General features: G+C 42.9%; 1 protein-coding gene across 2 annotated transcripts; it reads left to right on the forward strand.

Annotated features, from left to right (window-relative positions):
• Positions 1-25176, forward strand: ctdspla (CTD (carboxy-terminal domain, RNA polymerase II, polypeptide A) small phosphatase-like a). 2 transcript variants are annotated; one of them, XM_084034208.1, is made up of 8 exons: positions 1-164; positions 13921-14090; positions 15225-15257; positions 17976-18077; positions 22088-22144; positions 22666-22758; positions 22844-23029; positions 23996-25176. In XM_084034208.1, the coding sequence occupies exons 1-8, from the start codon at positions 89-91 to the stop codon at positions 24119-24121; spliced, it is 843 nt and encodes a 280-aa protein (XP_083890334.1). In that variant the 5' UTR covers positions 1-88; the 3' UTR covers positions 24122-25176. The 2 variants fall into 2 exon arrangements, with proteins under 2 accessions (XP_083890334.1, XP_083890335.1); XM_084034209.1 differs by lacking the exon at positions 15225-15257.
• The last annotated feature ends 814 nt before the right edge of the window (positions 25177-25990 follow it).

Here is a 25990-nt window from a genome sequence, read left to right on the forward strand (position 1 = left end):
GGGACAGAACTGTAGTGCGCTTGGTAATGTTTGCCAGGGAATAAAAAAAACGGGTCTTTAGCCGAAGGTGCAACAACATCTCGTTTCCATGGACAACACGTCCATAATAACACAGGTTGCAAATCCGAAAGAGGAGGAGAGCATCTCGTCGAGTCAAGATAAAGGTGAGTGCAAATTACACGCGCCGGAATGTAGATTATTATTATTATTATTATTTTTCTCTGGATTATTCGCGTTGCACGGGTTGCCAGATTCTGACGTGCGGCGCAGGGAGGATACTGGGCTCCTACAGCAAACGGAAAACCTCCATTGTTCCGGCCGGAGCTGAGGAGCATTGAGAGCCCCGGCGGTAGTCCGTCATGTCTGGGGGGGCTAGAACTTCAGTGCTGTGGGGCTTTATTCGAGTTTAAACCAGATTGAAATCAGAATTTGACGAGCTGATACATGATATTGTATGTTTGGAGGGAACTGGTTTTACTACAGGGGGGCGGGTACTCTACCCCTTCTCTGTTCCCCTTGCACTGGTGACATCCCAGTATGCATCACTGGCCTGGTGTACTACCAATAACACCACCAATAAATCAACAGCTTGGCTGCGGTGCATGAAGAGAACCAGCTATATTTAAGTGGGGACAGATAAAGTTATGTACAAGCAATGTTGTACAAGTACTTTCTGACATTTATCAGCCCCAAAGCAAGAAATCACATTTAATGCACAAGTATATATGTTTGCAACATTCTCTATTTTATTGTTGATCTCCAGTAAAAACATCAGTATCATCTGCTCTCAGTGCTTGATGATGATAATAAAAATAATTATTCGTCTAACTGTCGTGTTTACATGGTCAAATGTCCTCTTCCAGATGTGTGTGTGTGTGTGTGTGTGTGTGTGTGTGTGTGTGTGTGTGTGTGTGTGTGTGTGTAAAAAAAAAAAAAAAAAAAGCTCCACAGCTGCTCTACGGATTACAGCGGCTGAACGAAAACACATTTTCTCTCTGTTGTTTTGCACAAGAGTCGCCGTGTAGTGATGACATCAATGACAAATCCCCCTCACGAGGCGGGAGCTTTCCAGTTTTCATTACCTTTCTGAGAGAGAGGGGAGGGATTTCACCAGATAAGACCCACTTTTTAAAAAAAATATATATAAAGGCATGTGGAGTCGCTGTCCACACACAGGTGTCCACGCTTGGGCACAGTCGTTGGGAGCTCAGGGCCCCTGACATATCCCCCCCGCCGAGCACTCATCCCACTCACCCACAGGGGGCCTGGAGGCCGGAGGGACCGCCACTTCCTGCTACGCCCCATGTGTTCTCCGTTGGAGACAAAGGTCACCTTGCAGCATCGCCGCGTGCTGAGCAACGCTGACATACATGGACCGGCTCTGACTCATTGACCTCCTGGGCCGGCGGTCATGGAGGGAAGCCTTGCATGCTCGGAGAAGTAATTTGACGCAAATATAAATGAGAAATCACAAGCAAGGATTAGTTAGCTTTTATTTTTCTGACCTGCACGACCGCGACGACCATCTATCGTGATTTTATGTTCCGCCGTTTTTCCACTATTTATTTCTCATCAGCAGCTTCCTCTTATCTTTTTGGATGATTAATAATATCGCAAACACATTTCACTAACTTGTCTTCATCGCCGACTCGAAGTGGAATCATCCAGGAAATGTGAAGCCGCTGCTTTGAGCGCTGATTTCCCGCTCTTTTCTCGCCTGCGACATCCTGCTTGTCTCGAACGGTGGATCCCAGATGACATGTGGTGTCCGACGATTAATCTGGCAGGGATGAAATCCAGGGGTCAGTCGCTGATCAGAGAGGACACACACACACACACACACACACACACACACACACACACACACACACACACTAAAGTATCACCAGGGAGCTTCCTGAATGGAGTCCCTGCCCTTCACAACTGGCTCTGTCTTAAGCAGACAACAAACAACTCTTGTTGTGCAGGACGGTTACTGTGTGACCCGCTCGGACTGCACACACACACACACACACACACACACACACACACACGCACACGCACACGCTGAATATTTCAGAGCATGGGGCCGGCTATTTTCAGAGTCCTATCAGTTTCATTCGCAGGAAAGACGTAGTAACTCATTACCTCAGACGTGAGGTGGAGAGTATATCTTGATGCATTATGGATTATGTTAAATGAGGTGAGGGTTTGAAATCATAATGTGGGTGTTTTGTCATGAATTGGTAGAAAACCACATACCTTTTGGTGAATAATTATGAGTTTATCAGCATCATAATGTCATTTTTTCTGGATAAAACAGCGTTTTTTTAACTAATTAGAGGTCAGATAATTCGCAGGAACTTGCACGTAAGCTCACAAGAGTCTGGAGAAAAACCCCAAATGAGGCTTCTCATTTGGCAGAGGTTTACTTTTCTGATGCAATGCGATGTAATGACCGGACTGACAGCGCGGAGGGAGTCACAGGGAGGCCAGCCTCCGTCTGCCTCTGCAGATCACCGAGGCTGTGCTCCGATAACTTCGCCGTCCCGACAGGTATCCGTGGACGAGCTGATTGACTTAATCAGATTAGGGCAAATCTGAGTTTAGCTCCCTCAATGCTGCAGCAGGAGTGATGAGACTCTTAGAATGAAAGAGAGTCGTTTAGTTACTTGAGTTACTGGTTGATGCCTAATTTGTTTCTGTAATAATTAGCAACATAATACTGAAAAACCTCATTTTGGTTAAAAAAAACATGATTTTTCTTCACTAGATTGCTCTTCATTAAGAAAGCCATTAAAGCATGATTAGTATTATCCTGTATTTCTTCTTTTATAGTCATATAAACGGTGTCAGTCTTGCAATCATTTCTGTACAAGAGACATACGTTTTTAAAAATGAGTTCAAATAAGTGTAAATACTGAATTTGTTGGGGACTATTTTCAGCCGCGGATTAAGACACATTTGGTGAGCATCAGAATGGTGTATGAGGATCGGTATTGGGTCAAGCTGGATCAGGTTTTTGGGTATGCAGACTTAGTTGGATCGGTTTGTTGCTGGTTTTGGTCTTCCCATGGAATTTGTTCTCAATAAGAGAAATATAGAATATCATGAGTGTCGTTCATGGCATCTTAAGACATCCTTTAAAAAAAAAAACGTGGTGGAGCTCTGATGTGAATGTCTTTAATGGCGTTGAGATTTATAATTCCAGTAGAAGCGTGGACGACGAGGAGGAGGATTTATGTACAGTATGGCACCATTCCCCACGCTGGTTACAAGATCTTTGCATTGCCAGGAAAAAAAAGCTGTAATTATATATTAATCTGGAGAGCGAGGCCTGTGATTTCACGCACACTTGGCTTTTGAGGGTTATTTCTGGAACACGCTGCTGTACATTAATAAAGTGTTTATGATGTGTGGACCACACCTGCAGAAGGGTGTGTGTGTGTGTGTGTGTGTGTGTGTGTGTGTGTGAGGGGAGCTACTGTGAGTTTTGGCTGCCCTGGAAGTCCCTGGCAACGATCTGCCACTCTGCTGCGCTCGGCCCTCCGCTGTCATGGCCGGACTCAGGTGTTTAGTAGCGGATGCTTGAAATGTTTTTTTCTTCCACAAACACGTTGGATTGCAAGTCAATATTCAGTGCACCATTTTTAGTCCCCCTATTACAGATTTATGAGCCCGTTTTCTGCTCCCGGAAAAGCTGATTATCTGCAGCTCCAGGGAAGAGTTGGGAGGACACGTCTTCATCCCTTTAGCCCAGTACCATACTGGCCAGCTGATTGGGGAAGAGTTGTTTCTCTCCCGAAGCCGAAGCCCCTCTTGACTGATAAGCTTGTTAACCGTGCATGACCGGCCTCGGCGTGCGGATGAACGTGAAAGTGGAAATTGTTATCCCACACGATGGCGATGACGTGTTTTTACAGCTGTAAGTAGCAAAATAAATCTATTGTTGTAATATGTTTTGCGTTGTTGGTTCTCCGCACAGAACGCGTTTGTCATTGTAAGTAACCCCGACGGACTGCATTTCACATTAAGAGTGAGCTCATAGACAGTCAATCACAGACAGTCGCTCCCTCAGGTGTCTGTTGATGTATCGGCCTCCTGTGTGAAGTTGGAAACAATGCCTAAAAATCTACTTTATGTTCACATCTCCCTCATGATGTCTTTTTTTGTGCCAATAGTTTTTTTTTTTTAAAGCGCTGTCAAGAGATAAAGAACATTATATTTATGGGGATCTAAGGGAAGGTAATGTTTTCGAAAACTCTGAATTTAAGTCATTAAAGTAATGGCTTCAAATTTTGAGAAGCTTTTTTCTTTCGCTTTCTTGCCAAGAGTTCGATGAGGAAATTGATACCAATATATCCATTAAGCTTCAGCCAGGAGACGGTTAGCTTAGCTTAGACTTAAAACGAGAAAAAAAAAATGCTAGCTTGGATCCGTCCAAGGGTAAAAACCCACCTATCACGTCTAAAGCTCACTAAATAACATGTTACATCTCATTTGTTTAATATGTACAGAAACTGAAATATTAAAAAACAACCCACGACATAAAGCAAGGTTTCCTCCTAATATGCTAACATGCTAAGCTAGCCTTCTGCTCAGACACGTCATATGACAAACTGCAGCCAAACAAAAATGTATTTATTAAAATATTAAAATAAATTAATGAAATGAGAAATTAGATGTTAGGTTGACTGTTACCTCATGAAAATATTTTCAAAATAAACCCCCTATTGGGCCATGTGGAAGCTGGATGAATAGCAACCCGCTATGCTTTTGCCTCAGGACTTTAATCCTGACAGCATATATTAAAAAAAAAAAACGTTAATTATTTTTTTGATAAAGTGTTATAATGGCCGGCAAGAGACAATGAGGGTTATCTATCGTGACACTGAATGCATTAAGAAGAAGAATGTCACATTTTCACACAGATTTTCACAATAAAAAATTCCCGTTTTAAAAAAGCGGGCCCTTTAAATACGAGGCAGTCTGTAAAGATCTATGGATTGTGAGACACCATGAAGGAGATGCAATCTCACTGCAATCCGTCCCCGGAGAGGCCTCGGGGGGGGAACGAGTGTGGGTTGACGCCTTCTTCACTCCTACAGCGGCTGGATGCTGAAACCATCTCTCTGGATGCCGTTTTAACTGGGAAAAAAGAGTCTTAAAATAGAGCTTCAACATGCTTTTGCTTGTTTATAAATCCGGTCACAGACTGTATTGTTGTTATGCAGCCGGTATGTGTGAGTCCAATAGGGGTGGGTAAAAATATCGATACGGCAATATATCGCGATACTTATATCGATTTTTCAACTCCAAAGATTGATTTAAAAAAACAAATGTTTAGACGCGTTGTGAATGCAGTACTTTATCCTTTTTCATTTTATTTTCAATATTTATTCCAGTGAATTTCATGGGAATTAATAAAATGGAGAGGCTTATGTACATAAAAAGGTACTTGTGTTTTCATCTTTATTTATATCGCAATATCGTGATATCGTGATACGTATCGTATTGTGACCAAAGTATCGTGATACGTATCGTATCGTGAGGTTCTTGCCCATACTCAACCCCAGAGTCCAATCGAGCCCCTCAGATCTGCAGGACTCTGATCCGGCTCCGTTGTTGTCGTCGTCCCACATTCACCCGAGAGTGCACTCAATTACCTCGCTGCAAATAGTCGCAAACAAATTAAGAGTTTACTTCTTTTGGAGTCATTTATTTTCAATCAACTGCCGTTTTAGGATTTTACAGTGTTGTAAATGGGCCCTGGTATCCAGACTGGTCTCAAGACCACTTTTTGAAGGTTCTCGTCTTAGATTAGAATGCATTTTAATTTGTTTTTGGCAGACGAAGAGGACTCAGATGTTATTTCAAGACCATAGCTGCAAGGATGTCACTAAATTAGCACATAAAATCAACCTCAGATGTGTTTTCATTATTTTATTACTTGCTTCCTGTGTGTTTACTACGGGAATGCGGATCTTTGTTTTTTTTTGTTTTTTTGGGGTTCTTTCTATGGTTTGCATGATCCACGTTTTATCACAAGTGTGTCACGCAGTGTGGGACTGGCTCTGGTCTGTCCTGGTCTTAGTCTCATCCCGGTCTTGTCTTGATCTGGATGCACTCTGGTTTTGGTCATGATTCGGCCTTGGTCGTGGTTTGGGTGGTCTTGACTACAACACCCAGTTTATTTAGCCTTTTTATAAAGTTGTTTTGTGACAGTTTTAAACTTTAGGTCGTCGTAGCAACCATATTGAAAGACTAAAACATTGTTTTGTCCTTTTAAGGGCAATACATGTACATGTCTACTCCTCAAAGTCACATGATCCTGTTTGGTCGGCGTGTGTTTTCGTGTTTTCATCAGAATCTTGACATTTCTGTTCCTCACTGAAGTATTTTGTTATTCCGTTAGTTGCTTCTGCTGCACACACACAATATGGTTTTGGTTTTTCTCTGCCTCTTTTTTTTATGTCTGTGTGCTTTGGACTGTACATTTGATGGCATTGTGGGAAAGTTTTATGTTTGGAAGTTGCCTCAAGTGCAGCTCGTACGCTGCGGTTGCTTGTTTTGGAGCAAACTCTCGCTTTTCAAAAAGTCCAGCGTGGACTTTGAAGAAACTATTAGAGGACGTTTTTGAAGCAGATTCTTTATGAAATGACAACTCTTCCAAACCGGATCTCCATTTGCGATTCCATCGTAACGTAGTTTAGATTGATCTGAATGAGGAAAATATACACTTTAGCGGCGGATAACAGCAGAACTTAATTGACTGCAGCTGCTCTTCAAATGCGTCTAAATGACACACAGAAGACAAACAGTTTCTTCGATTTTTAAACGTTGTGGGATGACATCACTCCTGCCTTTCCTGTATGTCTTGACACATTGGCATTCGATGGCCTGCGAATGAGCTGGAGACTCATTATTAATGCTCCAGCAGCCACAATCCCCCTTTTTTTTGGAGCAAAAAAAAGCAGCCCTGGTTCCTAACGTGGACCCGGGACAGGTCCACGAGCTGGGATTAATGGTGCATCCATCCAGCCAAATGGAGGTTGTCAAAACCGATCGATACAATCAGAGAGAGCTAGGGGTCAAGGAGAAAATAGTGTGTGAGAAGGTGCTCAAATAGCATCTGTGTGTCTCCGGGGTTGCAGGCAGGTAGCCGGTCTGCCTCTGACAAGGGGGACGGCCTCTCTGCATATTTTCTGATCTCATTCTGGCTCCATCACCGGTAATTGGCCATCTAAAAGGGAGATCATGTTTTGTCCGTAATGATTTTACGTCCTTTTCTTCCTGATTTATGCCGCGCGTCACTTTGTCAGATGTTTGACAGACGAGCATAAAAAAAAGCTTTACGCATTTTTAAGTAGACGAGCGAGGAATAAGCAAACAGAGAGAGAGGGAGGGGGAGTGTGGAGGCTGTAAAAAGACACCAAAGAGGGATCCGGAGGTAGAGGTGAATACTGTTGAGCTGCCGAATCTCAAGGGGCATTAAGTAGGACGTGCTGTGTGTGGAAATGTGGAGATGAACACCTCAGAGAGAGCGGAGGCATGGGAAACTGTAGCAGAGCACACACACACACACAAATACATGACCTACTTGTTAGCTTCCTTTCCAGTCCGAGCAACATTTTAATGAATCTGATTAAGTGAAAAACAGGCAATTTGTTGTTTTGATGCCGACTCTTTCGTTTTTAAGAACAAACCTCAAAGGGGCATTCCACTGGAAGTCACTGTGACATCATCAGTTGGTTAGCGGACTGCTGTTTTTGATGCTTTCAGGTTTTTGGCGGTCGTCATTTTGTTTTTTTTTTTGTAAATTTGTAAGCGACCTGCCAATCACAAGATAGCCACGCCCTAAAGGATACCCTGTTCATGGTATTTTACTAAATGAATATGCTGCATTTAAGGAGGAGGAGAGCATTGTGGGAAAAATGTAGGATCCAGCGTCCAGGAGCTCAGATTTTGACAATTCAAATTCATCCGCCTCTTATAAGTTTCAGAATTTTATGGACGATCACGACTAAATCACTCAAAGCTCTCTCGTTTTTTTTTATAAATTCCTCTCCGACTAACCCACTGGATCAACTTTCAGGATCTATTTCACAACTTCATGGCCATGCATGTGTACGAGCATGTCCACGCTCGGGAGAAGCCTTTTAATTCCATCTGACATTAAATCTCATAATGTTTTAAACTCAACCGACAGGCGAGGAGGATTTCCCATCAGTCACCGAGCGCCTGGCACCGAGCGCCCAGTTGTAGATGAGAAATATTAAAAAGAAAGAGAGGTTTATAAATAATCAAAACGACGTGGGCCGCGTGTTGCTGCCGGTTGCGTAACATTTTGGCAGCGTAGTCAGATCTCCCTCATTATTTCTCCCTGAGCTCTCGGTGGGTTAATTCCCACTGCTTGTCATTTCCTTCATCGAGCCGAGCGCTGGAGAAGCAGCAGCCCCTCGCCGCCCCCCCCCTCCCCCTCCCACCGCCACTGCGCCCACGCTGCTGTGCGACTGAGGCAGCGAGGCGAGGACGGACCCGCCCACATCTCCGTGTCAGGGTTCACGGCAGCAGCAGCTGGGAGAATTAGTACCCTGCAGTACGACGCGGGTGCCAACCGAGTGGTTTTTATATCTCGGCAAATCACGACTTGGAATGTAACTGGGTGGTGGAGTGAATGTCAGTTACATAAGGTCGTGTAGGATGCATATGTATACGTATAATCCCCCCCCCCCTCCCGGGTAAGTAGGGGGATCAAGCCAGCGGGGCAGCCGGGGGTCAGTCGGTGTGACTGAAGGCATCTGTTGGAACTGAGTGTACGCCGCCTCGGCAGCCCGTCATTTTAACCGAGGCCTCAGCTGTCTCCGCGGTGGCCTAACGAGGCTTAATGGGGTTTATTTGATCATCTATTATTGCCACCATGGCCTCACACACTGCACGGTAGGTTCCGATAGGTTCATTGATGACTCTAAATGGCCTACATTCTACATGTCAGCCCTGTGATAGACTGGTTTACCTGTCCAGGTGGACCCTGCCTTCACCCAATGACAGCTGGGATCGCCTATAGCCCGCCCGCGACCCTGAATACAGTAGATGAATGCGGTAGATGATGGATGGATGGCCTCAAACAGAACCTCAGCAACACACAGGCTGAAGTGTGTTGGGTATCTGATGCCACCTAACACCTTGACTCTCTCTGGGGTAGAAATAATCAATAATCTGTGTTTTGGGATGAATTTCGACTCCTGATGGATGTGGATGTCAAAAAAACGGCATCTTTTTAATGTTTATAATGTAAAATATGTTCCCATTAAGTTGAGTACATTTTCAACCCATCACTGGACCAGTGGACCAACGTCGTCATCATCGAGTGCTCATAAAATAAAATAAAAGCAACATATTTCCTGGTTTCAATGCAGGATGTTGAAATTGTGGGAATATTTAACATTTTTTCTTTAAAATAATAAATAAAAATGTTGGAGATGAGTGACAGGTCCCGTCTAAGAGATGAAGGTGTTTCCCATTGGAGGTGTAGTATAATATACTGCTGGGATTTTGCTGACACGGCGAACAACAAGGAGTTCCCCCCTGTTGTTCCTGTCAGTGAGAGCTGAGAGACAGGACTCAGGCTAAAAGCTGGATTACCTGTCGGCGTGTGTGTGTGTGTGTGTGTGTGTGTGTGTGTGTGTGTGTGTGTATAGAGAACCGTTCTTCATGAGTTTATCTCACGTGTTGTTGCATAAGCTGCAGACAGCAAACATCCTATAGTGAGGCGAGGGAGGAAGTAGTTGTTCAGTGATGCAGTTTTGCAGAGAAAGCGTGTAAATCCCAGCTGTTTTATTTCCGTGTTGAGCAACTGAACCGTTTTCCATCTTAATTATTTAAGCTGCACCTTCACACGGGCCTGTTCTCACGTTTTACCTGCATCCCCCCCCCCCCCCCCCCCCCCCCCCCAGGTTCTCTACACTTTACCTGCCTGGCTGCTCCACTAACTGCTGCTGGAGTGCAGGTCTACCAGTAAATTAAAGGATTAATTACTGTGCACACAGGGATTATTACTGACATTTCCATATTATTGGGCCGGATAAAGTGGCTTTTTACAAATTTTATGTATTTTTTTTATTTCACCACAGGTTGATTATTTTGTTTCAGAGTAGCTACCTGGCAGGAAAAACAGAAAAGAGCACATAAGCTGATTATTAACCACCTATTTTGCCAAATCATAGAATTTATAGCAAATGTTATGAAATCTACGGCCTGGGGGGTTAAAAAACCTGTGTGATCTGATGGCTGGTGTTAATCGCCCAATCAGCATTTTTGTTTTTAATATTACAGATCTCCACATTTGAGATCTTGATGAGCATAGTGTTCATAAATGTGGGCGTCATTTCTATTAGTTATGAAATTAAAACCCAGTTGGCAATAAACCTGACTCAACCTTGACTTGTTTGCCTTATAGATTTCACCCCAGAGTGACATAACCTTCCAGACGTTATCCAGCGGCTAAACTTAAACTGTCGTATTTCAAATATGGCGTGTTGTGTTTTGACTGGTTGCGTACTTAATGTGCTTTTAAAGCTATACAGTAAAAAAAAGAAAAAAGGAGGCCACCTCAAAAGAGTCCAGCTAAGCCGGGGCGGATCATATTCCCTCTCGGAGCTTGGCATTAGTCCACACTGTGGGTCACGGGGTGATTATCTCTTCCTGTCAGGAATGCTGAGAATTTCCTGCGTTTTCTCCCTCTTCCGGCCTCGTTAGCGGTTGTTGCTTGAACATGTGACAGGAGAGCCGGGGCCCCTGATTGACCGGAGAACCTTTTTTTTTTTATCGCTGTTACCTAACGCTGCCATAAAGGCGACTCTCTCTCTCTGCAGCTCTCACATCAAGGGAATATGCTGATCGAATGAAGTGTATTCAGCGGGTAAATAATTCTGCACCTGCTCTGAAGAGGCTTTGGCCTCATCTCTCTCTCTTTCTCCGGGGAGCTTTTGTTAGATACAGTAAAAAAAAAACGCCCTTTACTTCAGTTTCACTGAGGTGGATCCCCGAGCAGAGCTGCAGCTAATTCCAGGGCGATCTCGTGTCTCATCTGACTGATTTAACTTGTTGTTTTGTTTTTTCTTTAACGGTGAATGTTGCACTTTAACCTTTGGCTGTTATTCTCAGAGCGTCACTCTGCAAGGCGAGCCGACTCCGCACGCATTCCCGAGCAAGGACGTTGAGAGTTTGTCAGTCTGTGAAGTATGCTGTTTGTTGATGGCGGTGCACGTGGCCCTCAACATGTGAACGTATGCAGAAGGGTGTGTGTGTGTGTGTGTGTGTGTGTGTGTGTGTGTGTGTGTGTGTGTGTGTGTGTGTGTGTGTGTGTGTGTGTGTTCGGCCTCCGGCGGCAGTCAACTCTCAGCTATGTTGTTTGTGTCGGAGGGAGAAAGGAAAGCTCTGTTTGTGTAGGGTGGAGGTGGTGGTGGTGCAGGAGGAGGAGGGGGCGGAGCAAGAATCAGACCCAAGTATAGGCTGCTCTCGCCACTGGAACTCTCCCCACCCATTCTACGCCCTTTTTCTCCCTCCCTCTCCTCTTTTCTCTCCCCCCTGCTCTCACACACTCCCCACCTGCTTTTTTTTTTTTTTTTTTTTTTGCCCCCGATCAGGGCGGGAAAGTGTCTCAAAATGGAGGAGCGGAGAATGACATCACGTAGTTTGAGGCCAATGTAAAGGGGGAGTTGAGGGAGGAACTCCTTTGATTATTTTGCCTCCAGCAAAGAACAAGTTTTACTATTAGATTTCTGTTTACACCTCCGATGCAATGATAGTCAACGCAGATGTTTGTGGAGCTCATCTCATTAAAAATTAAACTTGGAAAATTAGAGAAAAAAAAAGAAACCACTTCCTAGTAATGCTCTTATTAATGGTTCATAATAGATGAAAGCTTATTATTTATTAAACATTAACAAAGCATAAGAAGTGTCTTCGTGCTGCTCACTTCAAATGGAAACAAATCACACCGTAGCCTCTTTAACAACTCTTTACGTTTTTATAATTAATATCCTTTAAAGGTCACGCCACGATATGAAGTTTCGACACATGTATTTAATTCCCTGAGACTTCCTCAATTGTGTGTGATGTTGACCTTGGGGGTTAATGCTCTCAGTGTGTGTTGTTTGGCCTTCTCTCTAATCAGATGGATTCCTGTCCGTTTCATCCATTAAAACCTGAAATATCTGAGTTTATGCTTGAATCTGCAGACACGCAGAGAGAAATATAAATTTCGGGCATTTAGCAGATGCTTTTGTCCAAAGCGACTTATAATAAGTACATTTGTCAAAAGAAAGAAACCACAACATATCATTACCAATAAAGTAAGAGCTAAAACATAGAAACAAGTGTTCCTCGTCTGAGGAAATATGGACTTCTAGTCGGTGGACTTGGAGTCCACGGGGACAGATCGTCTCCTTCGTGGCCCGTCGGATGCTTCCAGGGGTCTGACGGCTCTCAGCAGCCTGCAAACAGCCTCAGCATGCATGGCTAACTGGGCCGCCCGTGTCACACGGCTGCATGAGCACGTTAACGAGACGTCGATGTCGTGCGATGGTCGCTCCGAGGCACGAAAATAAAAAAAAAATCAGCTCAAGTCACTTCAAAGTCCAGAACAGATTTGGGATTTCCATGCCTAGAAACTACCTTTTTTTAAAAAAAAAGAAATTAAAACTCCACCTCGGGAACACCTGAGGCGATTTTTAGCCTTTTGTACCGGAGCTGCCCGAAAAAAATGTCTATTTTTATCCGCTCTTCAGACAGAAAATATAAGAAATGAGAGAAGCATTCACGGCGGCTTGTTTCTCCCTCTGTCAGAGTGAAAGTAGGCCACGGGCTTCAGAGACAGTGAAGGAGGGATGATGTAACCAGGGACCTATATGTGTATATTGTTTTCTCCCCAGAGCGTTGCAGCACTCATCAACCCTCCTTCCAGAGGTTTCATTTGGCTTATCGTCAAATAAAGTCGGACAATGGAAATGTAGATTCAGGGTCTCTTTAACGACATAAATGACATTAATCTGTCTGTCTGCTCTTGATGTTAATTAACTGGACTCCCTTCCCAGAGGGCACCGCGGCGATGATGATGCCTATTTTTGTCCCCGCGCTCGCTCGCCGTGCTGTACATCACAACGTACATCTCAGCGCCTTTTTGTCACGACAGCGTGGTGATGCATGCGAAACACGGTCGCTTCTGGTTTTTCCTTTCTGAGGTTGAAAGGAAAACATGTCATTTGCATAAAGGCTTTTAAACATAATGATACCTGGTGATGTTGCTGAAATGACAGTAAAATCAGCACTTGATTCAAAGACAGGAAGGACATTTTATGTTTCGCATAAGCCCCAATAACATTAATATAAATGTTATTTACTTGACTGCATTAAATTAGAGGAACTATAACTAAGATCACAGAGAGAAGAATATTAGTTGCTTAAAAATTAAGTTTTTACAAATGAAACATGTTTGTATTAATCCAAATAGCACAAAAAGTCTATAAAATTATGATTTATAATAGTATAATGGGATGTTTTTCCTCCATGAAACACTTTTACTTGTGTTACTTGAGTACATTTTGCAGATTTGTTACATGAGAAGATGTAAATACGAAGCTGCAGACAAAGCGACCGTTAGCTTAGCTTAGCTTAGCTTAGCACAAAGACTGGAAACGGGTTGACATGTAGCCTGGATCTGTCCTGTGGTAACAACATTCCAGCACACAAATCCCACAAATTAACATCGTATCCTGTTTGTTTCGTACAAGAAAAACCCCAAAATGTAAAAACAACAATTTGTCGTTTTCCCCTCCTGTTTCCAGTCTAAGCTAACGTCCGCTAGCTGTAGCTTTACGTTGAACGGACCACTCGATCTTATTTTATTATATTATATGATTATTCTCCCTCTCTCTCCAGTCTCCCAGTCCAACAGCAGCCTGAAGAAGCATCGCGGCCGGAGCATTTTCAGCCCCTTCTTCTGCTGCTTCCGAAACTACAATGACTACCACGTGGAGCCGCCGCCCGCCAACAACAAGACACTCGCTCTTCCCCCGCCGCCGCCGGAGGAGAACGGCAGTCCTCCCAAGGTGAAGCTCTCTTCTGTTTTTTTCATCATTCTTGGCCAGATTCCAAAATCTCATAGCGTTCACCTCCACGTGACAGAACAAAAAAAGAGAAAAACCTGAGGTTTTGAAACAGGAAGTGGAGTTGGACCGGAGAGGGCCGGTTAACGCTTGTTTTGGTTTTGTCACGGGGAGCTTGTTAGGGTTTGTTTCCCCTGCAGAGCGCCGAGGCCGAGCTCCCTCCACAAATCTTTCCAGCTGCCTCAAACCCGTTGAACCCAGAGGTTGTTTACCATCCGCTGCCTGCAAAACACGGGCTCGCTTCCCATCTCGCATTCTTCGATATCTGCCTACGCACACACACGACCGCGTACGCAACACAACACACACACACACACGCTGCGAGTTACCGTATACCCATGACAACACATGTACACACACTGCTTTAATCCCCCATCAAGTGGGCCTTGTGTGTGTCCGGGTGTGATGGATTGCCTCGACCCCCCCCTCCCCCTTCTCCTCCACACACACTCTGACCAGTGTAGTGAGGATGTGTGAAGCAAAACGTTCTGGCCGCGGGGAAAAAAAAGGCGCCAAAACCCACCAACCACCCCCCACCCCCTCCGACCCCGAGCTCCTCTGCAAACACGGCATACTGCTGCCAAGGCAGGTACGCCGGGCTATAAATGGAGCGCACCTCATATCACATTCTCACGCCTGTTTACCTGTAAATGTGTCTCATTCAGGGGAGGAATGTGTGGCCCTCTGCAGACACATGTGGTCAGTGTTGACCCCCGACCCCTCCCCTCCCCGCCTCCTCAACAAATGAGCCCCCCCTTTTTAATTTGGAGTGAACCTGGCGAACCTCGCCATAAAAAGCCTTGTTATAGCGGCTGATTTTTGTTTTTTGGAGTCCCGCCCGGCTCGTGTTCTGGCCAAACGTGTTTGTTACTATGGCAGCTCTGTTTGTTTTCTCACTTTCTATCACGGTGTGTATTCTACGTCTCCTTTCCTCCGTCCCTCTCCCTGTTTTTTCCTCCGCCCTGCACATTTTGTCGATCAGAATGTTTTTTCTGTTTTACCACCTCGTCTCTCTCAATTTCTACCTCTCTTCTCTCTCTCTCTCTCTCTCTCTCTCTCTCTGTTTGTGTTCTCCAGTGTGACCAGGTCCAGGTCATCCCCATCCCCAGTGTATGTATTATTATTATCTTTCATTTTTTCTCTTCATCCCGCTCCATCACAGTCACCCTCTTCCCTCTGCTGTGCTTCATCACCCTCGCTGCATGGGGCCGTCCCATCCTCGTATTCACACGGCTTTTTCAAGGCTCCCAATCCATTTATTATCATCTGATTTCATTTTTGGTCCATTTCTCCCACATTCCCTCCAATCACCGGGACAGAACATGAGATTGATTTCCTTATTAGATCAGGTTGACTGACTCTTACTCTAAACCCTCACAGCTGCAGTTTGGATCAACAAATGGACGACTGAAAACACTTAAATTAAATTAGGTATTCGTCTGTATTGAGCACAATTACGCCGTGATTATGCACTCGGTGGTCAATGAACTGTCCTGCCTGTCCATTAGAAGGGGGGAGGCACTCGGTTTCAGTGATTTGTACCAGACCTTCGCTCTGCTTTGTTTGTGCTGAAGCGGCGATTTCGTTTGAGCTATTTTGGAATCGACGGCGTGCCTGTGGTTTGCTGTAATTTAAGCGATATTCACACTCACAGCATCCCACATCACAGCCAAGCTTTAAACTACACCACCCAGCAGACACCTCCCCTTCAACGGGAGGAAGTGCATGTGGCGAGAAGGTCTGGCAGGGTCCGATACCAGGATTCTGAGGGGCGACTGAAATAACTTAAATTGACCCGGACGGGTTGCCCGCGTCGTTCCACGCTGTAAAAAATGACAGCGGAAGTAGACAAACGGGACGAGACATCGCAAAAATACCAAATATCACAGAAGAAATCCAAAACAAATACAAGAAAACCAACAGGCATACGAATAAATCCAGTTTAAACCTCCAAAGCATCTTATATATGGTAAATAATAATAATGTTATAGCAATTACATATCATTTTAGGTGTTTTAATTTGTCAACCGTTCTAATTTCATCCATAACGGATGACTCCATAACTAGAAAAAACTCAACTCAAGGCCCTACAACTACATTACTTCTGGAGCTTTCACCTGCATCTCATGGCCTTCATCAGCGGATGGACTTCACCCAGTTGTTTTAGGATTAAAGAAGAGGTACTGATACATAATGACGTTATGGATTCATGTCACTAATAGAGAAATAGAGACTATAGCACACTTTCATCCCTCCATATTCCTATTATTCTGCTTATAATCCTCAAATCAAAAGATATTAAAGTGCGTACATAATATAATAACTTTAATTACTTCCGTTTTGATGGGATAGAAAAAAAAATACATGAAACACAAACGTTGAAGCATCGTTTGCTTTCGTTTTCATTGTATTCAAATTAGAAATAATGGAGTTAATTATCCCGCTTTCTTCTATGAACACTCATTGGATTCTTACACCTTATAGGAAACACACATCTAGTGAGGGATTTCGTTTTGTAATTCATTTTGAAAGCCTACGTTGCGTACGTTGACGTACTGTAGTTTACACTTAGTAAGCGTTTGTCGTGTTATCGGTCGGAGATAGCGCTCCCTGGCTGTGGCTTCCAGCTGAAAGGCTTCTTTTATCACGCCGCTGCTCCCCCACGGTGGAAATGCCAAGGTCCCGGTCAATCACTCTTTCTTTGCTCAACCTGCATGTAATCACATTCATCAGGGCCTGACAGGATGTCATTCAGCGTCCTTGCTCTCGAGGGGGAATTCTCCCCCGACGATGCATCGGCATGCGGTCGCGTGATAAGACGTGATAATAAATACAGTCGCCGCGAACAGATACATGCAGAGGACGGCCGGCATACTGAGCAGCAGCAGAGTCCTTGCTCCTCACCTCTATATGGATGTGTGTGTGCATGAATGTACATGTGTGTGTGTCCCTGAAGGTAGCACAGAGCAGAGGATTCGTACAGTCCAACCACACACACAGAGGGACAACAAGACAAGTCGTAATATTACCACATGGATATTTTTATATGAGATGCCTTTTTCCTCAATTTCTTAATAAAATATATTGATAATTTGTGACCTTTTGCACAATTCTGTCATTTTCAAGAGACAACGATGCCAATTCTGAATAATTAATGTTAATTAAAAGGTATGGCCGTTCAATAACTAACAATTAATTACAATCATATTGTACCAATATTATATATCGTGTTCATTCTGTTCCCAGAAATTTGTAACTACTTATCTAATCTTTTTTTTCTGCCACCCACACAAGACAAAACATGTCAGGAGAGGTCAAGAACTTAAGAAGAAAGACGAACTAACAATAAGAGTTATTAAATTAGTTTTATATGCTTCACGTTTTCGTCTGGCGTAATGACGAACAATGTATCACGTTAATTTACTGCGACGATTATTGTTTTCATTATCAATAAATCTGGTGAATAAAAATCCTCCCTTTTCAGCAAATCCTCATGATTTAGGAGCTGGAATTCCGAGAACTTTTGTTTTAAAAATCATCTGATTGATAATTTGATGAATTAGTTGGCTATAAAGACTAGAAAGGAGAATTAATACATAATTTTTGAAATATTACAAAGACAAACATCTACGTGACGCACCTCCCTGCAGTCATTTATGCTGCTTAATGTTTATTTAGCGTCGAATCTGCCAAATGATCGTCTCCAACACCCCGACTGAGCCGTCGTCACACCCTCAGTGTGACTACGAGTGTAATTTGCAACCTGTTCCTTCCGCTCAACCCCTTGTAATACACAACATTATAAAATGTATGCATTTGTCTCTGCAGCCTCCAGCCAAGTTCCTCCTGCCAGAAGTCAGTATCGCTGACTACGGCAAGAACTGCGTGGTGATCGACCTGGACGAAACCCTCGTGCACAGCTCCTTCAAGGTATTTCACACATTCATAAACGCTCATGGTTTCATTGCGTCAAGCTGTTATTTCACAGCCTGACAGGGATAATAGGATTATTCTGAAATAAATCTGGAAGACGCCATTCTTTGCTGTGAATATATCCGGGCACGGAGGCAAAGATGACAATTAGCATGTGGTGCCGCTGAGCTAGTGCACATAATCACATAATCACAGAATAGTACGCCTGTTTAGGGTATTATGGCTTTTATACAGCAGTTAGAACAGGAGAAGGCAAAAGAAAAAAGAAAAAAAAGGAGGGCTGTTACTATAACAAGGTGTTGGCATGGCAACCAGTACATTCTCAGTAGCTGTGCATCATGCAGTTTCATCAGCATGACCAGTTGTTTGTCAGGAAGTAACATCTCACACAGTATCTCCAGAATGTCAAAGCCTTCACTGCCAGCTCGTCCCTCCAAAATACAACGTATTCAATATTTGTGTTTGTTTGACCCTTGCTTTTCTCTCGGACATAACGTTTTCAAGAAGTTATTGCACTGTGAAATCACCAGACTCAGAGTTTGTGTGTGTTTATGGTACCTGCTTTCCAGGTGAGTTAGACTCAAATCTCAAACCATAAATACGCATTTACTGACTTTATTCTAATATAAATAAATCAAATTATATAAAAACAAATGATTGTATAAATTAAATAAGTTTATGGTCTCAATCTCTAGTCTTCTTCAATATAATATAATGTACATTTAGTAAATTATGTTCATTTAGAGTAAAATTGCCGGTAAAGCAGGATATAATTTGGGGGCGGGGCTACATTATGATTCATAGGTCGTTGTCTGGAGTTGTCATAGTTTTCTTTTTATAATTTTGACCCTTGCAAAGTATTCTCAGCTCCTGAAAAGTTAATTTGAACCTTTTTGGTTAAAAAAAAGGTTACATTAGTGTTTGTACTTAGCTCCACCCCCTTCATCTCAGTTCTGGTTGCAAAGAAACCAAGATGGCGCGTGCCAAATGCCAAACTCAAGGCTTCAAAAATGACCAAAACAACCAACGGGTGACGTCACAGGATCCCCAATATCTGCTGCAACTTGAACTTGTACTTCATTTGACAGGTTGTGACTGCATATACATATTTCAGACTTCCCACAATGCACCATAAATCCCTCGGTTGTCTTTTCACGGTGTGAACTATATAAGCTCCTGTGTATCACCGTCAAAAGTCTCCTCTACTGACACACCTGGCACACCTAGTGACCCACTTCAGCCGAGCGCTGCCTCGTCTCCGGCTGATCTTATTACACCTGTTTGCTCTTTATCTCCGCCCGGGTGCCTTTTTGTCCTCAGAAGGAGAAAAGGTGTGCAAAAGAAACGGCTCAAGGTGAAGCCGAAGACTCTTTGTGTGTTCGCTCTGGTTTTTATTCAGCGGTGAAAGAAAACGGATTGTTCCTTTTTTTTTAAAATACAGAAGAGGAAAAAAGCAGAAAGAACATTTTTCATATGACTGGGATTTAATTTGTATGCACACTGTAGCGGACCCACCCATTTTCAGTCTCAAGCCAGAAGCACGGGGCCACACACACACACACACACACACATGTTCACACAAGGGTGTGTCCAATACGGCGTACTGTTGCCTCGGATGACTGCGGGATGAATTTCCTAGAAGTCCTGGATCTGTTCTAATAGTCCGAGGGTTTTTTATTTTCCTCCCCTGACAAAACAAGTCAGAAAACTCCCCCTTTTTTTCGCCCCCTCTCCTTTTCATGGAACTCGGTTGCACACTGCACGCTCAGTCCGTCAAAATGCATTTAACTCAGAGATAGGTATGCGGTATGGAATGGATTCGGGCAAATGCAATAAATTTAAATCAGTTGTGAGAGAAGAGAGAGAGAACACTTTCAGTTCCGTTCAGAAGAAGCCCGCAGGATTTCCTGGAGATGATTAATCTCTGGTCATGAAGGATCAAAACGTGAAGCACTTTTAATACTAAAATGTCACCATTGGAATTAGACAATTAGTGCAGAAAAAACAAGCAGAACTGACATTATACATAGGGCACAGATGGACATGGACTAAAAAAAGAAACGTTACATAACCCGTCACATACCGTATCCTGTATCTTATGGATGAAAAGATAATTCCCAGGCCTGCTCGGGGATTAGATCCATGAGTGTTGGACGTGTAAAAATGGCTGGCAGGATATATGATAATAATAGAAAAGCTTATTTATATAACAGCAGTCATTCCAAAATCACGGGCATTGATCTGCTGCCTCAACAGTCTCCCATTCAAGAGCAGAGTGAGGTCGGGTACCGATGTGGACTGAGGTTGCTGGATGGAGGTGAGATCAGGCACTGTGCACCCAGCAGATCCCTTTATGAATCTTACTGCATTGGCAATGTTGTGTTGCAACTGTTGCCAAAAAAAGAAAAATCTGAAAAACACTATTAATATCATGCTGCTGCAACAATATTTACTTGAACACGAGCCAAGGGGCCAAATCATGACAAACAAAGGACACGGACAGTTAGACCTCCTTCACCCCATGATGGCGGAAACCAGCTTTCAACAATTATGTTCCAAATAAAACGCCTGAAACAACAAGTTCATCAGGAAATGGAAATGAAATCTGCTGCTATTTTGTTAAAAGTGGAGTATTTTCTATAATTTTGTAAGACAGTCAAATCAATCAACCAATTAAGAAAATATCTGCATATTAATTGATAATGAAAATAATGACTGTAGATGGAGAAAGTATTTTTCTGTCCAAATACTTCCATCCATATGGTAACAATGTAACATTCACAGGATTTAAAAACAAAGTAAGGGATCTGCCACGAAACCTAAGTTATTAAATGTCCAGTCAATGACAAAATAATAGTTTTAAGATTAAAAAAATATGATTTAATGAGGATGAGCACCTCATGCAGGTTATTCTAGATAAACAGTATTTGGACAAACCTGCTTTAATGAGATGTTTTTTTCAGAGGTAGGTTTAGAAAGTCACATGATGAAATGTTGCAATAGTTATGTATCTAAAGGAAATGGTGGAAGACATGCCAGATTGTGATCATCAGCTGAAACAACCCCCCGACCCCCCGACAGGTCCCTAAAGGTCAACCCTGGTTCAGCAGAGACACTTTAAAAAACACAAATCCCCTCCAGTTCTCTCATACATACGGTATGTCTTCCTCCATTTTTTATATATATATATATATTGCATCACAGAAGAACTCACATCTGTTTATCATCTGTCGTGGATCTGGATCTGCTGGTCCCCCTGGTGTGATGGTCTATGAGACAGATTGAACAGGTGACATGTGGAAGGTCAAAGTGCTCCTTCGTTGCCTGTTCCTACAGCAAACACCCCCTCTGGTGGCATCGGACTGTACCTGCTAACATTAAAGCACTTAACTTACACATTTACTTAATAGAATAATATTTCTTTAAACATGAGCGGATGATAATAATCTATTCTTTGTTTCTGCGTCTACAACAAACCAAACAGGTGACAGTCGGTAAATCGTTCTCCGTGCTTCTTTAAAACTCTGAGAAGTGTTTTCTTTTACCTGATTTACTGTCAGTGACACCGCCGAGCCTCCCACCCGATCCTTTCATCCTCGTCTTCGTCGTGCCCTCCGCTCGTCTTCCACCCACCACCCCTCCGGCATCCGTCTTCCTTCTCCCACCTCCTCCCCCTCCTCCACCCCTCTGTTTTCTTGCTTTTTTTTAAAGATGACACGAGTCAGCACTCCTGTCCACGCTGGCGTCTGTCATCTCGCTCGGCGCCCGGGTTTCTCTCCCCGGAGTCTCACTCCTGGTTTTTATTTAACACTGAGATAGTTGAGTGGCGGAGCGGAGGGAACCACAGTGTGCTTAAAGCCTGCCAACTCTGCCTGGGGAGCCTTATGCTAGCAGTGTGTTCATTTTTTTTTTCTTTAACCAAAAATGTGGTTTAGATGCTTTTTTTGTTGTGATTGAGGAAAAAAAATAATAACATTTTTTCAATTCTTTCTTTTTTCTCCCTGCAGCCCATCAGCAATGCAGACTTCATCGTTCCAGTGGAGATTGATGGGACTGTTCATCAGGTACTGTTATACTGATATGGAGGACTTCTTCCCTTTATCAGTGTTTATTATTCTCTGTAATCTCACATCACAAACGGGATCAGCTCCTTCACTCCTCCCCCAACGTATAGTCTGGTTTATTCTCTGTGACGTGATCGCGTCCCGAAGCGTGTTGAACAAAAACCATCTGTTTGAAGCTTGCAAGTATGTTTTCCTGCATCGTCATCGTTTGAAGCCGAAGCAGCTGGACTGTAGCTGTGACCTGGTTCAAGTAATCCAGGATAGGCTTTCTGTATCTTGGCCTATGCTTGATTACTTGCACTTGGGGGCAGCGACTAAACCCTGGAGACCCGAGGAAGAGGACGAAGATGAGGATGATGATGTTGTGAAGGAATAGGTATTTTTCCAAAATGTTCAAACCTTAGTTTATTTAGTCTCCTATTGGCTGCAAATATGGATGTAAGCACATTTTCTTTTCAGGATAACCAAAACCAAATACATCTAAAATATTCCATTCTAATAACGCTGACTCTCTGGTCCAGGTCTACGTGCTGAAGAGGCCCCACGTGGACGAGTTCCTCCAGAAGATGGGGGAGCTGTTTGAGTGCGTCCTCTTCACGGCGAGCTTAGCAAAGGTTTGTTCTGACATGTTGGACGACAGCAGCGCTGCGTCACACAGACTGTGTGTTAACGTTTTTTTTGGGGGGGGGTTTGGTTTAGTACGCGGACCCCGTGGCAGACCTGCTGGACCAATGGGGGGTGTTCCGAGCCCGGCTCTTCAGGGAATCCTGTGTTTTCCACAGAGGAAACTACGTCAAAGACCTCAGCCGGCTGGGCCGAGAGCTCAGCAAAGTCATCATCATAGACAACTCGCCTGCCTCCTACATCTTCCACCCCGAGAACGCTGTAAGTCAGAGGTTTTCACCTAAAAGCTCCGTTATTGCTCTTTTGTTTAGTCCCGCCCCTTTCGCATCGGTTATGAAAACGTTAAACATTAATGCATGAAACCAGGTGACCTAACGAGCGTGCAAGCCAAGGTCATGATGGTGACCTACGTTCTGCAAGACGAGAAAATCCACGACAAACTGATGCTTTTTCAACGTGCAAAACTTTTAATCTCGACTTTTGAATGATTAATATCATATGAGTGTAATTCATGGCACAATCCAAAAGGGGAAGGATGGATGTTGTGTTTAGGTACCTGAAAATAATGTGGGGTTCATCAGCTCCTGGTTACATGACTCCTGAAATTTTAATTTCATTCAAAATCTTTTTTTTTTAACCCTCAGGACCTCCTTTAAAAAAAATCACACTCTTCCTCTTAACGCCCTTCATCATTTGTTTTTATATAATTAGATTTATTTATATTAAAAAAAATTAAACATGAAAAACTCCTGTACTATAATACTGATTTTGATTATTATAAAAAATACATAAAAATCACACTCTTCCCCTTAAGGCCCTTTTAAGTCATTGGATCATATCTTAAAATATTAATGGTAAATATGGGCTACAATGATGTTTGATGTTTCGAAATCCTGACTAAACTGAGGTCAAAATACAACTAGAATAAGTTAGTAATGATGGTAAATGATTTATGAGAGGTTTTAATCTGCGCTGTTGTTTTTGGAAGCAGCGTTGAGCCGGAGGCGGCGTTCCCACTTTCATTCCTCTCTGCTTTGTGGAGAAGTTGCTCAGTGGAGCTGCTGTCACTCTTCATGCCTTTGATGATTTCCCACCATTAATTATTTACAGCCAAACTCCCACCATCTCCTCACCTATAATGCAGCACTTCAGTATCGACTGTCAGGCGAGAGTTTTCTCCCTTCCAATGAATCAAAGCGGTCTCCTGTCTGTCCCCCCCCCCTGCAGGTCCCGGTGCAGTCCTGGTTCGACGACATGACGGACACGGAGCTGCTGGACCTGATCCCTCTGTTTGAGGGCCTCAGTACGGAGGAGGACGTTTACAGTCTGTTACAGAGCCTGAGGAACAGGTAGCAGACGGCGGCTCCAGCTGGTCCTTCCTGCCCCTCCCCCCCCCAAGAAGCCCGCCTCCCGTCCTCTGAGCGGGCACTGGGAGTCCAGGCGGAGGACTTTGAGGTCATGATGAAATCTAGAGTCCGGATTCTCACCATCTCTGGATTCTTGGACTCTTTGTACAGGACTGACTAAAGATTATATCACTGTATGTACATACTATATGTTTCTAAGCAACATACATAAAGTAATTTTTCTATCAGAGAGCGCAGGTTTTACTATTCTATCAAGTAATATTTTAGTTACCAAAAATAATTCAATAGACAGATCGAAGTGTTTTTTTTCTTTGTTTTTTCCGAGAATGGTCTTTTTGTTTTTGTTTGTGTTGAGCTGTCGTATCTCGTCGGACCTTTCATTCAAACGACTGTGATTTCTCTTCTCTTTACAGAATGAAGTGCCTTCATTACTGTGCTGATTTTGTTATGTCGGGTTATGGGGTGCACTTTTTTTAATGCTGCATATTAACTAAAATCTCAAATATACACGCATTAACTTAAATCCTTACATTTGACATTTGGAAATAAGCATTTAGTTCATTTTTTTATTTAATCTGAGAAACCGGAGAAGAATATTTCTAGTGTGTGTGTCCTAACTAGACCCGGATGATGTATTGCTTTATGAGCTTAGTGACATTGAATTGTTAAATTTACCAAATATTTCTACAATTCAATGTGACGTCATTTGATCCTCGACAGTGACTGTAAATTGATAATCCCTAAAGACATTGAAACCCCCATTTTATTATTGGGAAAAAAGAAGAAAAAAAGAACCCTTTGTGATGACATCGCCGTCCACCAATAAATGTTTGAGGAAGATATAATAATTAGCTTAGATGACATGAAATTATATTTATTGGGGGAAAAGAGGGGCATTGTAAAGACTGCTGTTGAAATCGTACTGTACAACATTATTAAAGTTGCAAGTTTGCACACTGTCAGTTTGTACCAATAATGACTTTAACTGCTGTGTTTCATAACATCCTGCACAAACTCGCCATTTTTAAATGTTATCATCAATAGAGGCCACAATTTTGTTTTTTTTATTTCATCGTGACCCAGTTTCACGCAGCGTCGCTATGACGATCAGCGAGGAAATCCAAATGATTGCTGCGTATCTGCTTGATTTGTTGAATTTAAAAGCAGGCGATATGTGTTCATGGCTTGTTTCTGCTGCCCCCTAGTGGCCTGAAAATCAAATGCATGGTTTTAGTGATGCAAAAAATCTGATTTTTTTTTTTACATCTTCGTTTTTTTAAACATCTAAACCGTTATTTCACTTTAAATTGTTAAATTGTGAGGTGTTTCTGCTGCCCCCTAGTGGCCCGAAAATCAGATGCATGGTTTTAGTGATGCAAATAATCTGATTTCTGTTTTACATTTTCATTTTTTTAAACATCATAACAGTTATTTCACTTTAAATTGTTAAATTGTGAGGTGTTTCTGCTGCCCCCTAGTGGCCCGAAAATCAGATGCATGGTTTTAGTGATGCAAATAATCTGATTTTAGTTTTACATTTTCATTTTTTTAAAACATCTAAACAGTTATTTCACTTTAAATTGTCAAGTTGTGAGGTTTGTTTCTGCTGCCCCCTAGTGGCCTGAAAATCAGATGCATGATTAAGTCTTGCAAAAAGCCTTTTTTTTTTTTTTTTTTTTTGTCTTAACAGGTATTTCACTTTAAATTGTCAAGTTGTGAGGTTCAAAGTTCATTCTTAGCCTTGGAAACAGCGGTTGAGAAAACTAACTCAAGAGGTTAATTTAGTCGGAGCTTTCAATCCATTTGCATGATCTCTGCAGAGAAGTGCTTAAAGTTTGATAATGCAGTTCATATA

Source organism: Eutrigla gurnardus (genome assembly GCF_963514095.1).
Source record: "Eutrigla gurnardus genome assembly, chromosome: 18".
NCBI classification, from domain to species: domain Eukaryota; kingdom Metazoa; phylum Chordata; class Actinopteri; order Perciformes; family Triglidae; genus Eutrigla; species Eutrigla gurnardus.

Excerpts from the sequence above, each read along its gene's own strand:
- ctdspla (XM_084034208.1), top strand. The coding sequence starts at position 89 with ATGGACAACACGTCCATAATAACACAGGTTGCAAATCCGAAAGAGGAG. Across the intron at positions 14,091-15,224 it reads AGAACGGCAGTCCTCCCAAG|TGTGACCAGGTCCAGGTCAT; the intron begins GTGAAGCTCTCT and ends TGTGTTCTCCAG. Across the intron at positions 22,759-22,843 it reads TCACGGCGAGCTTAGCAAAG|TACGCGGACCCCGTGGCAGA; the intron begins GTTTGTTCTGAC and ends GGTTTGGTTTAG.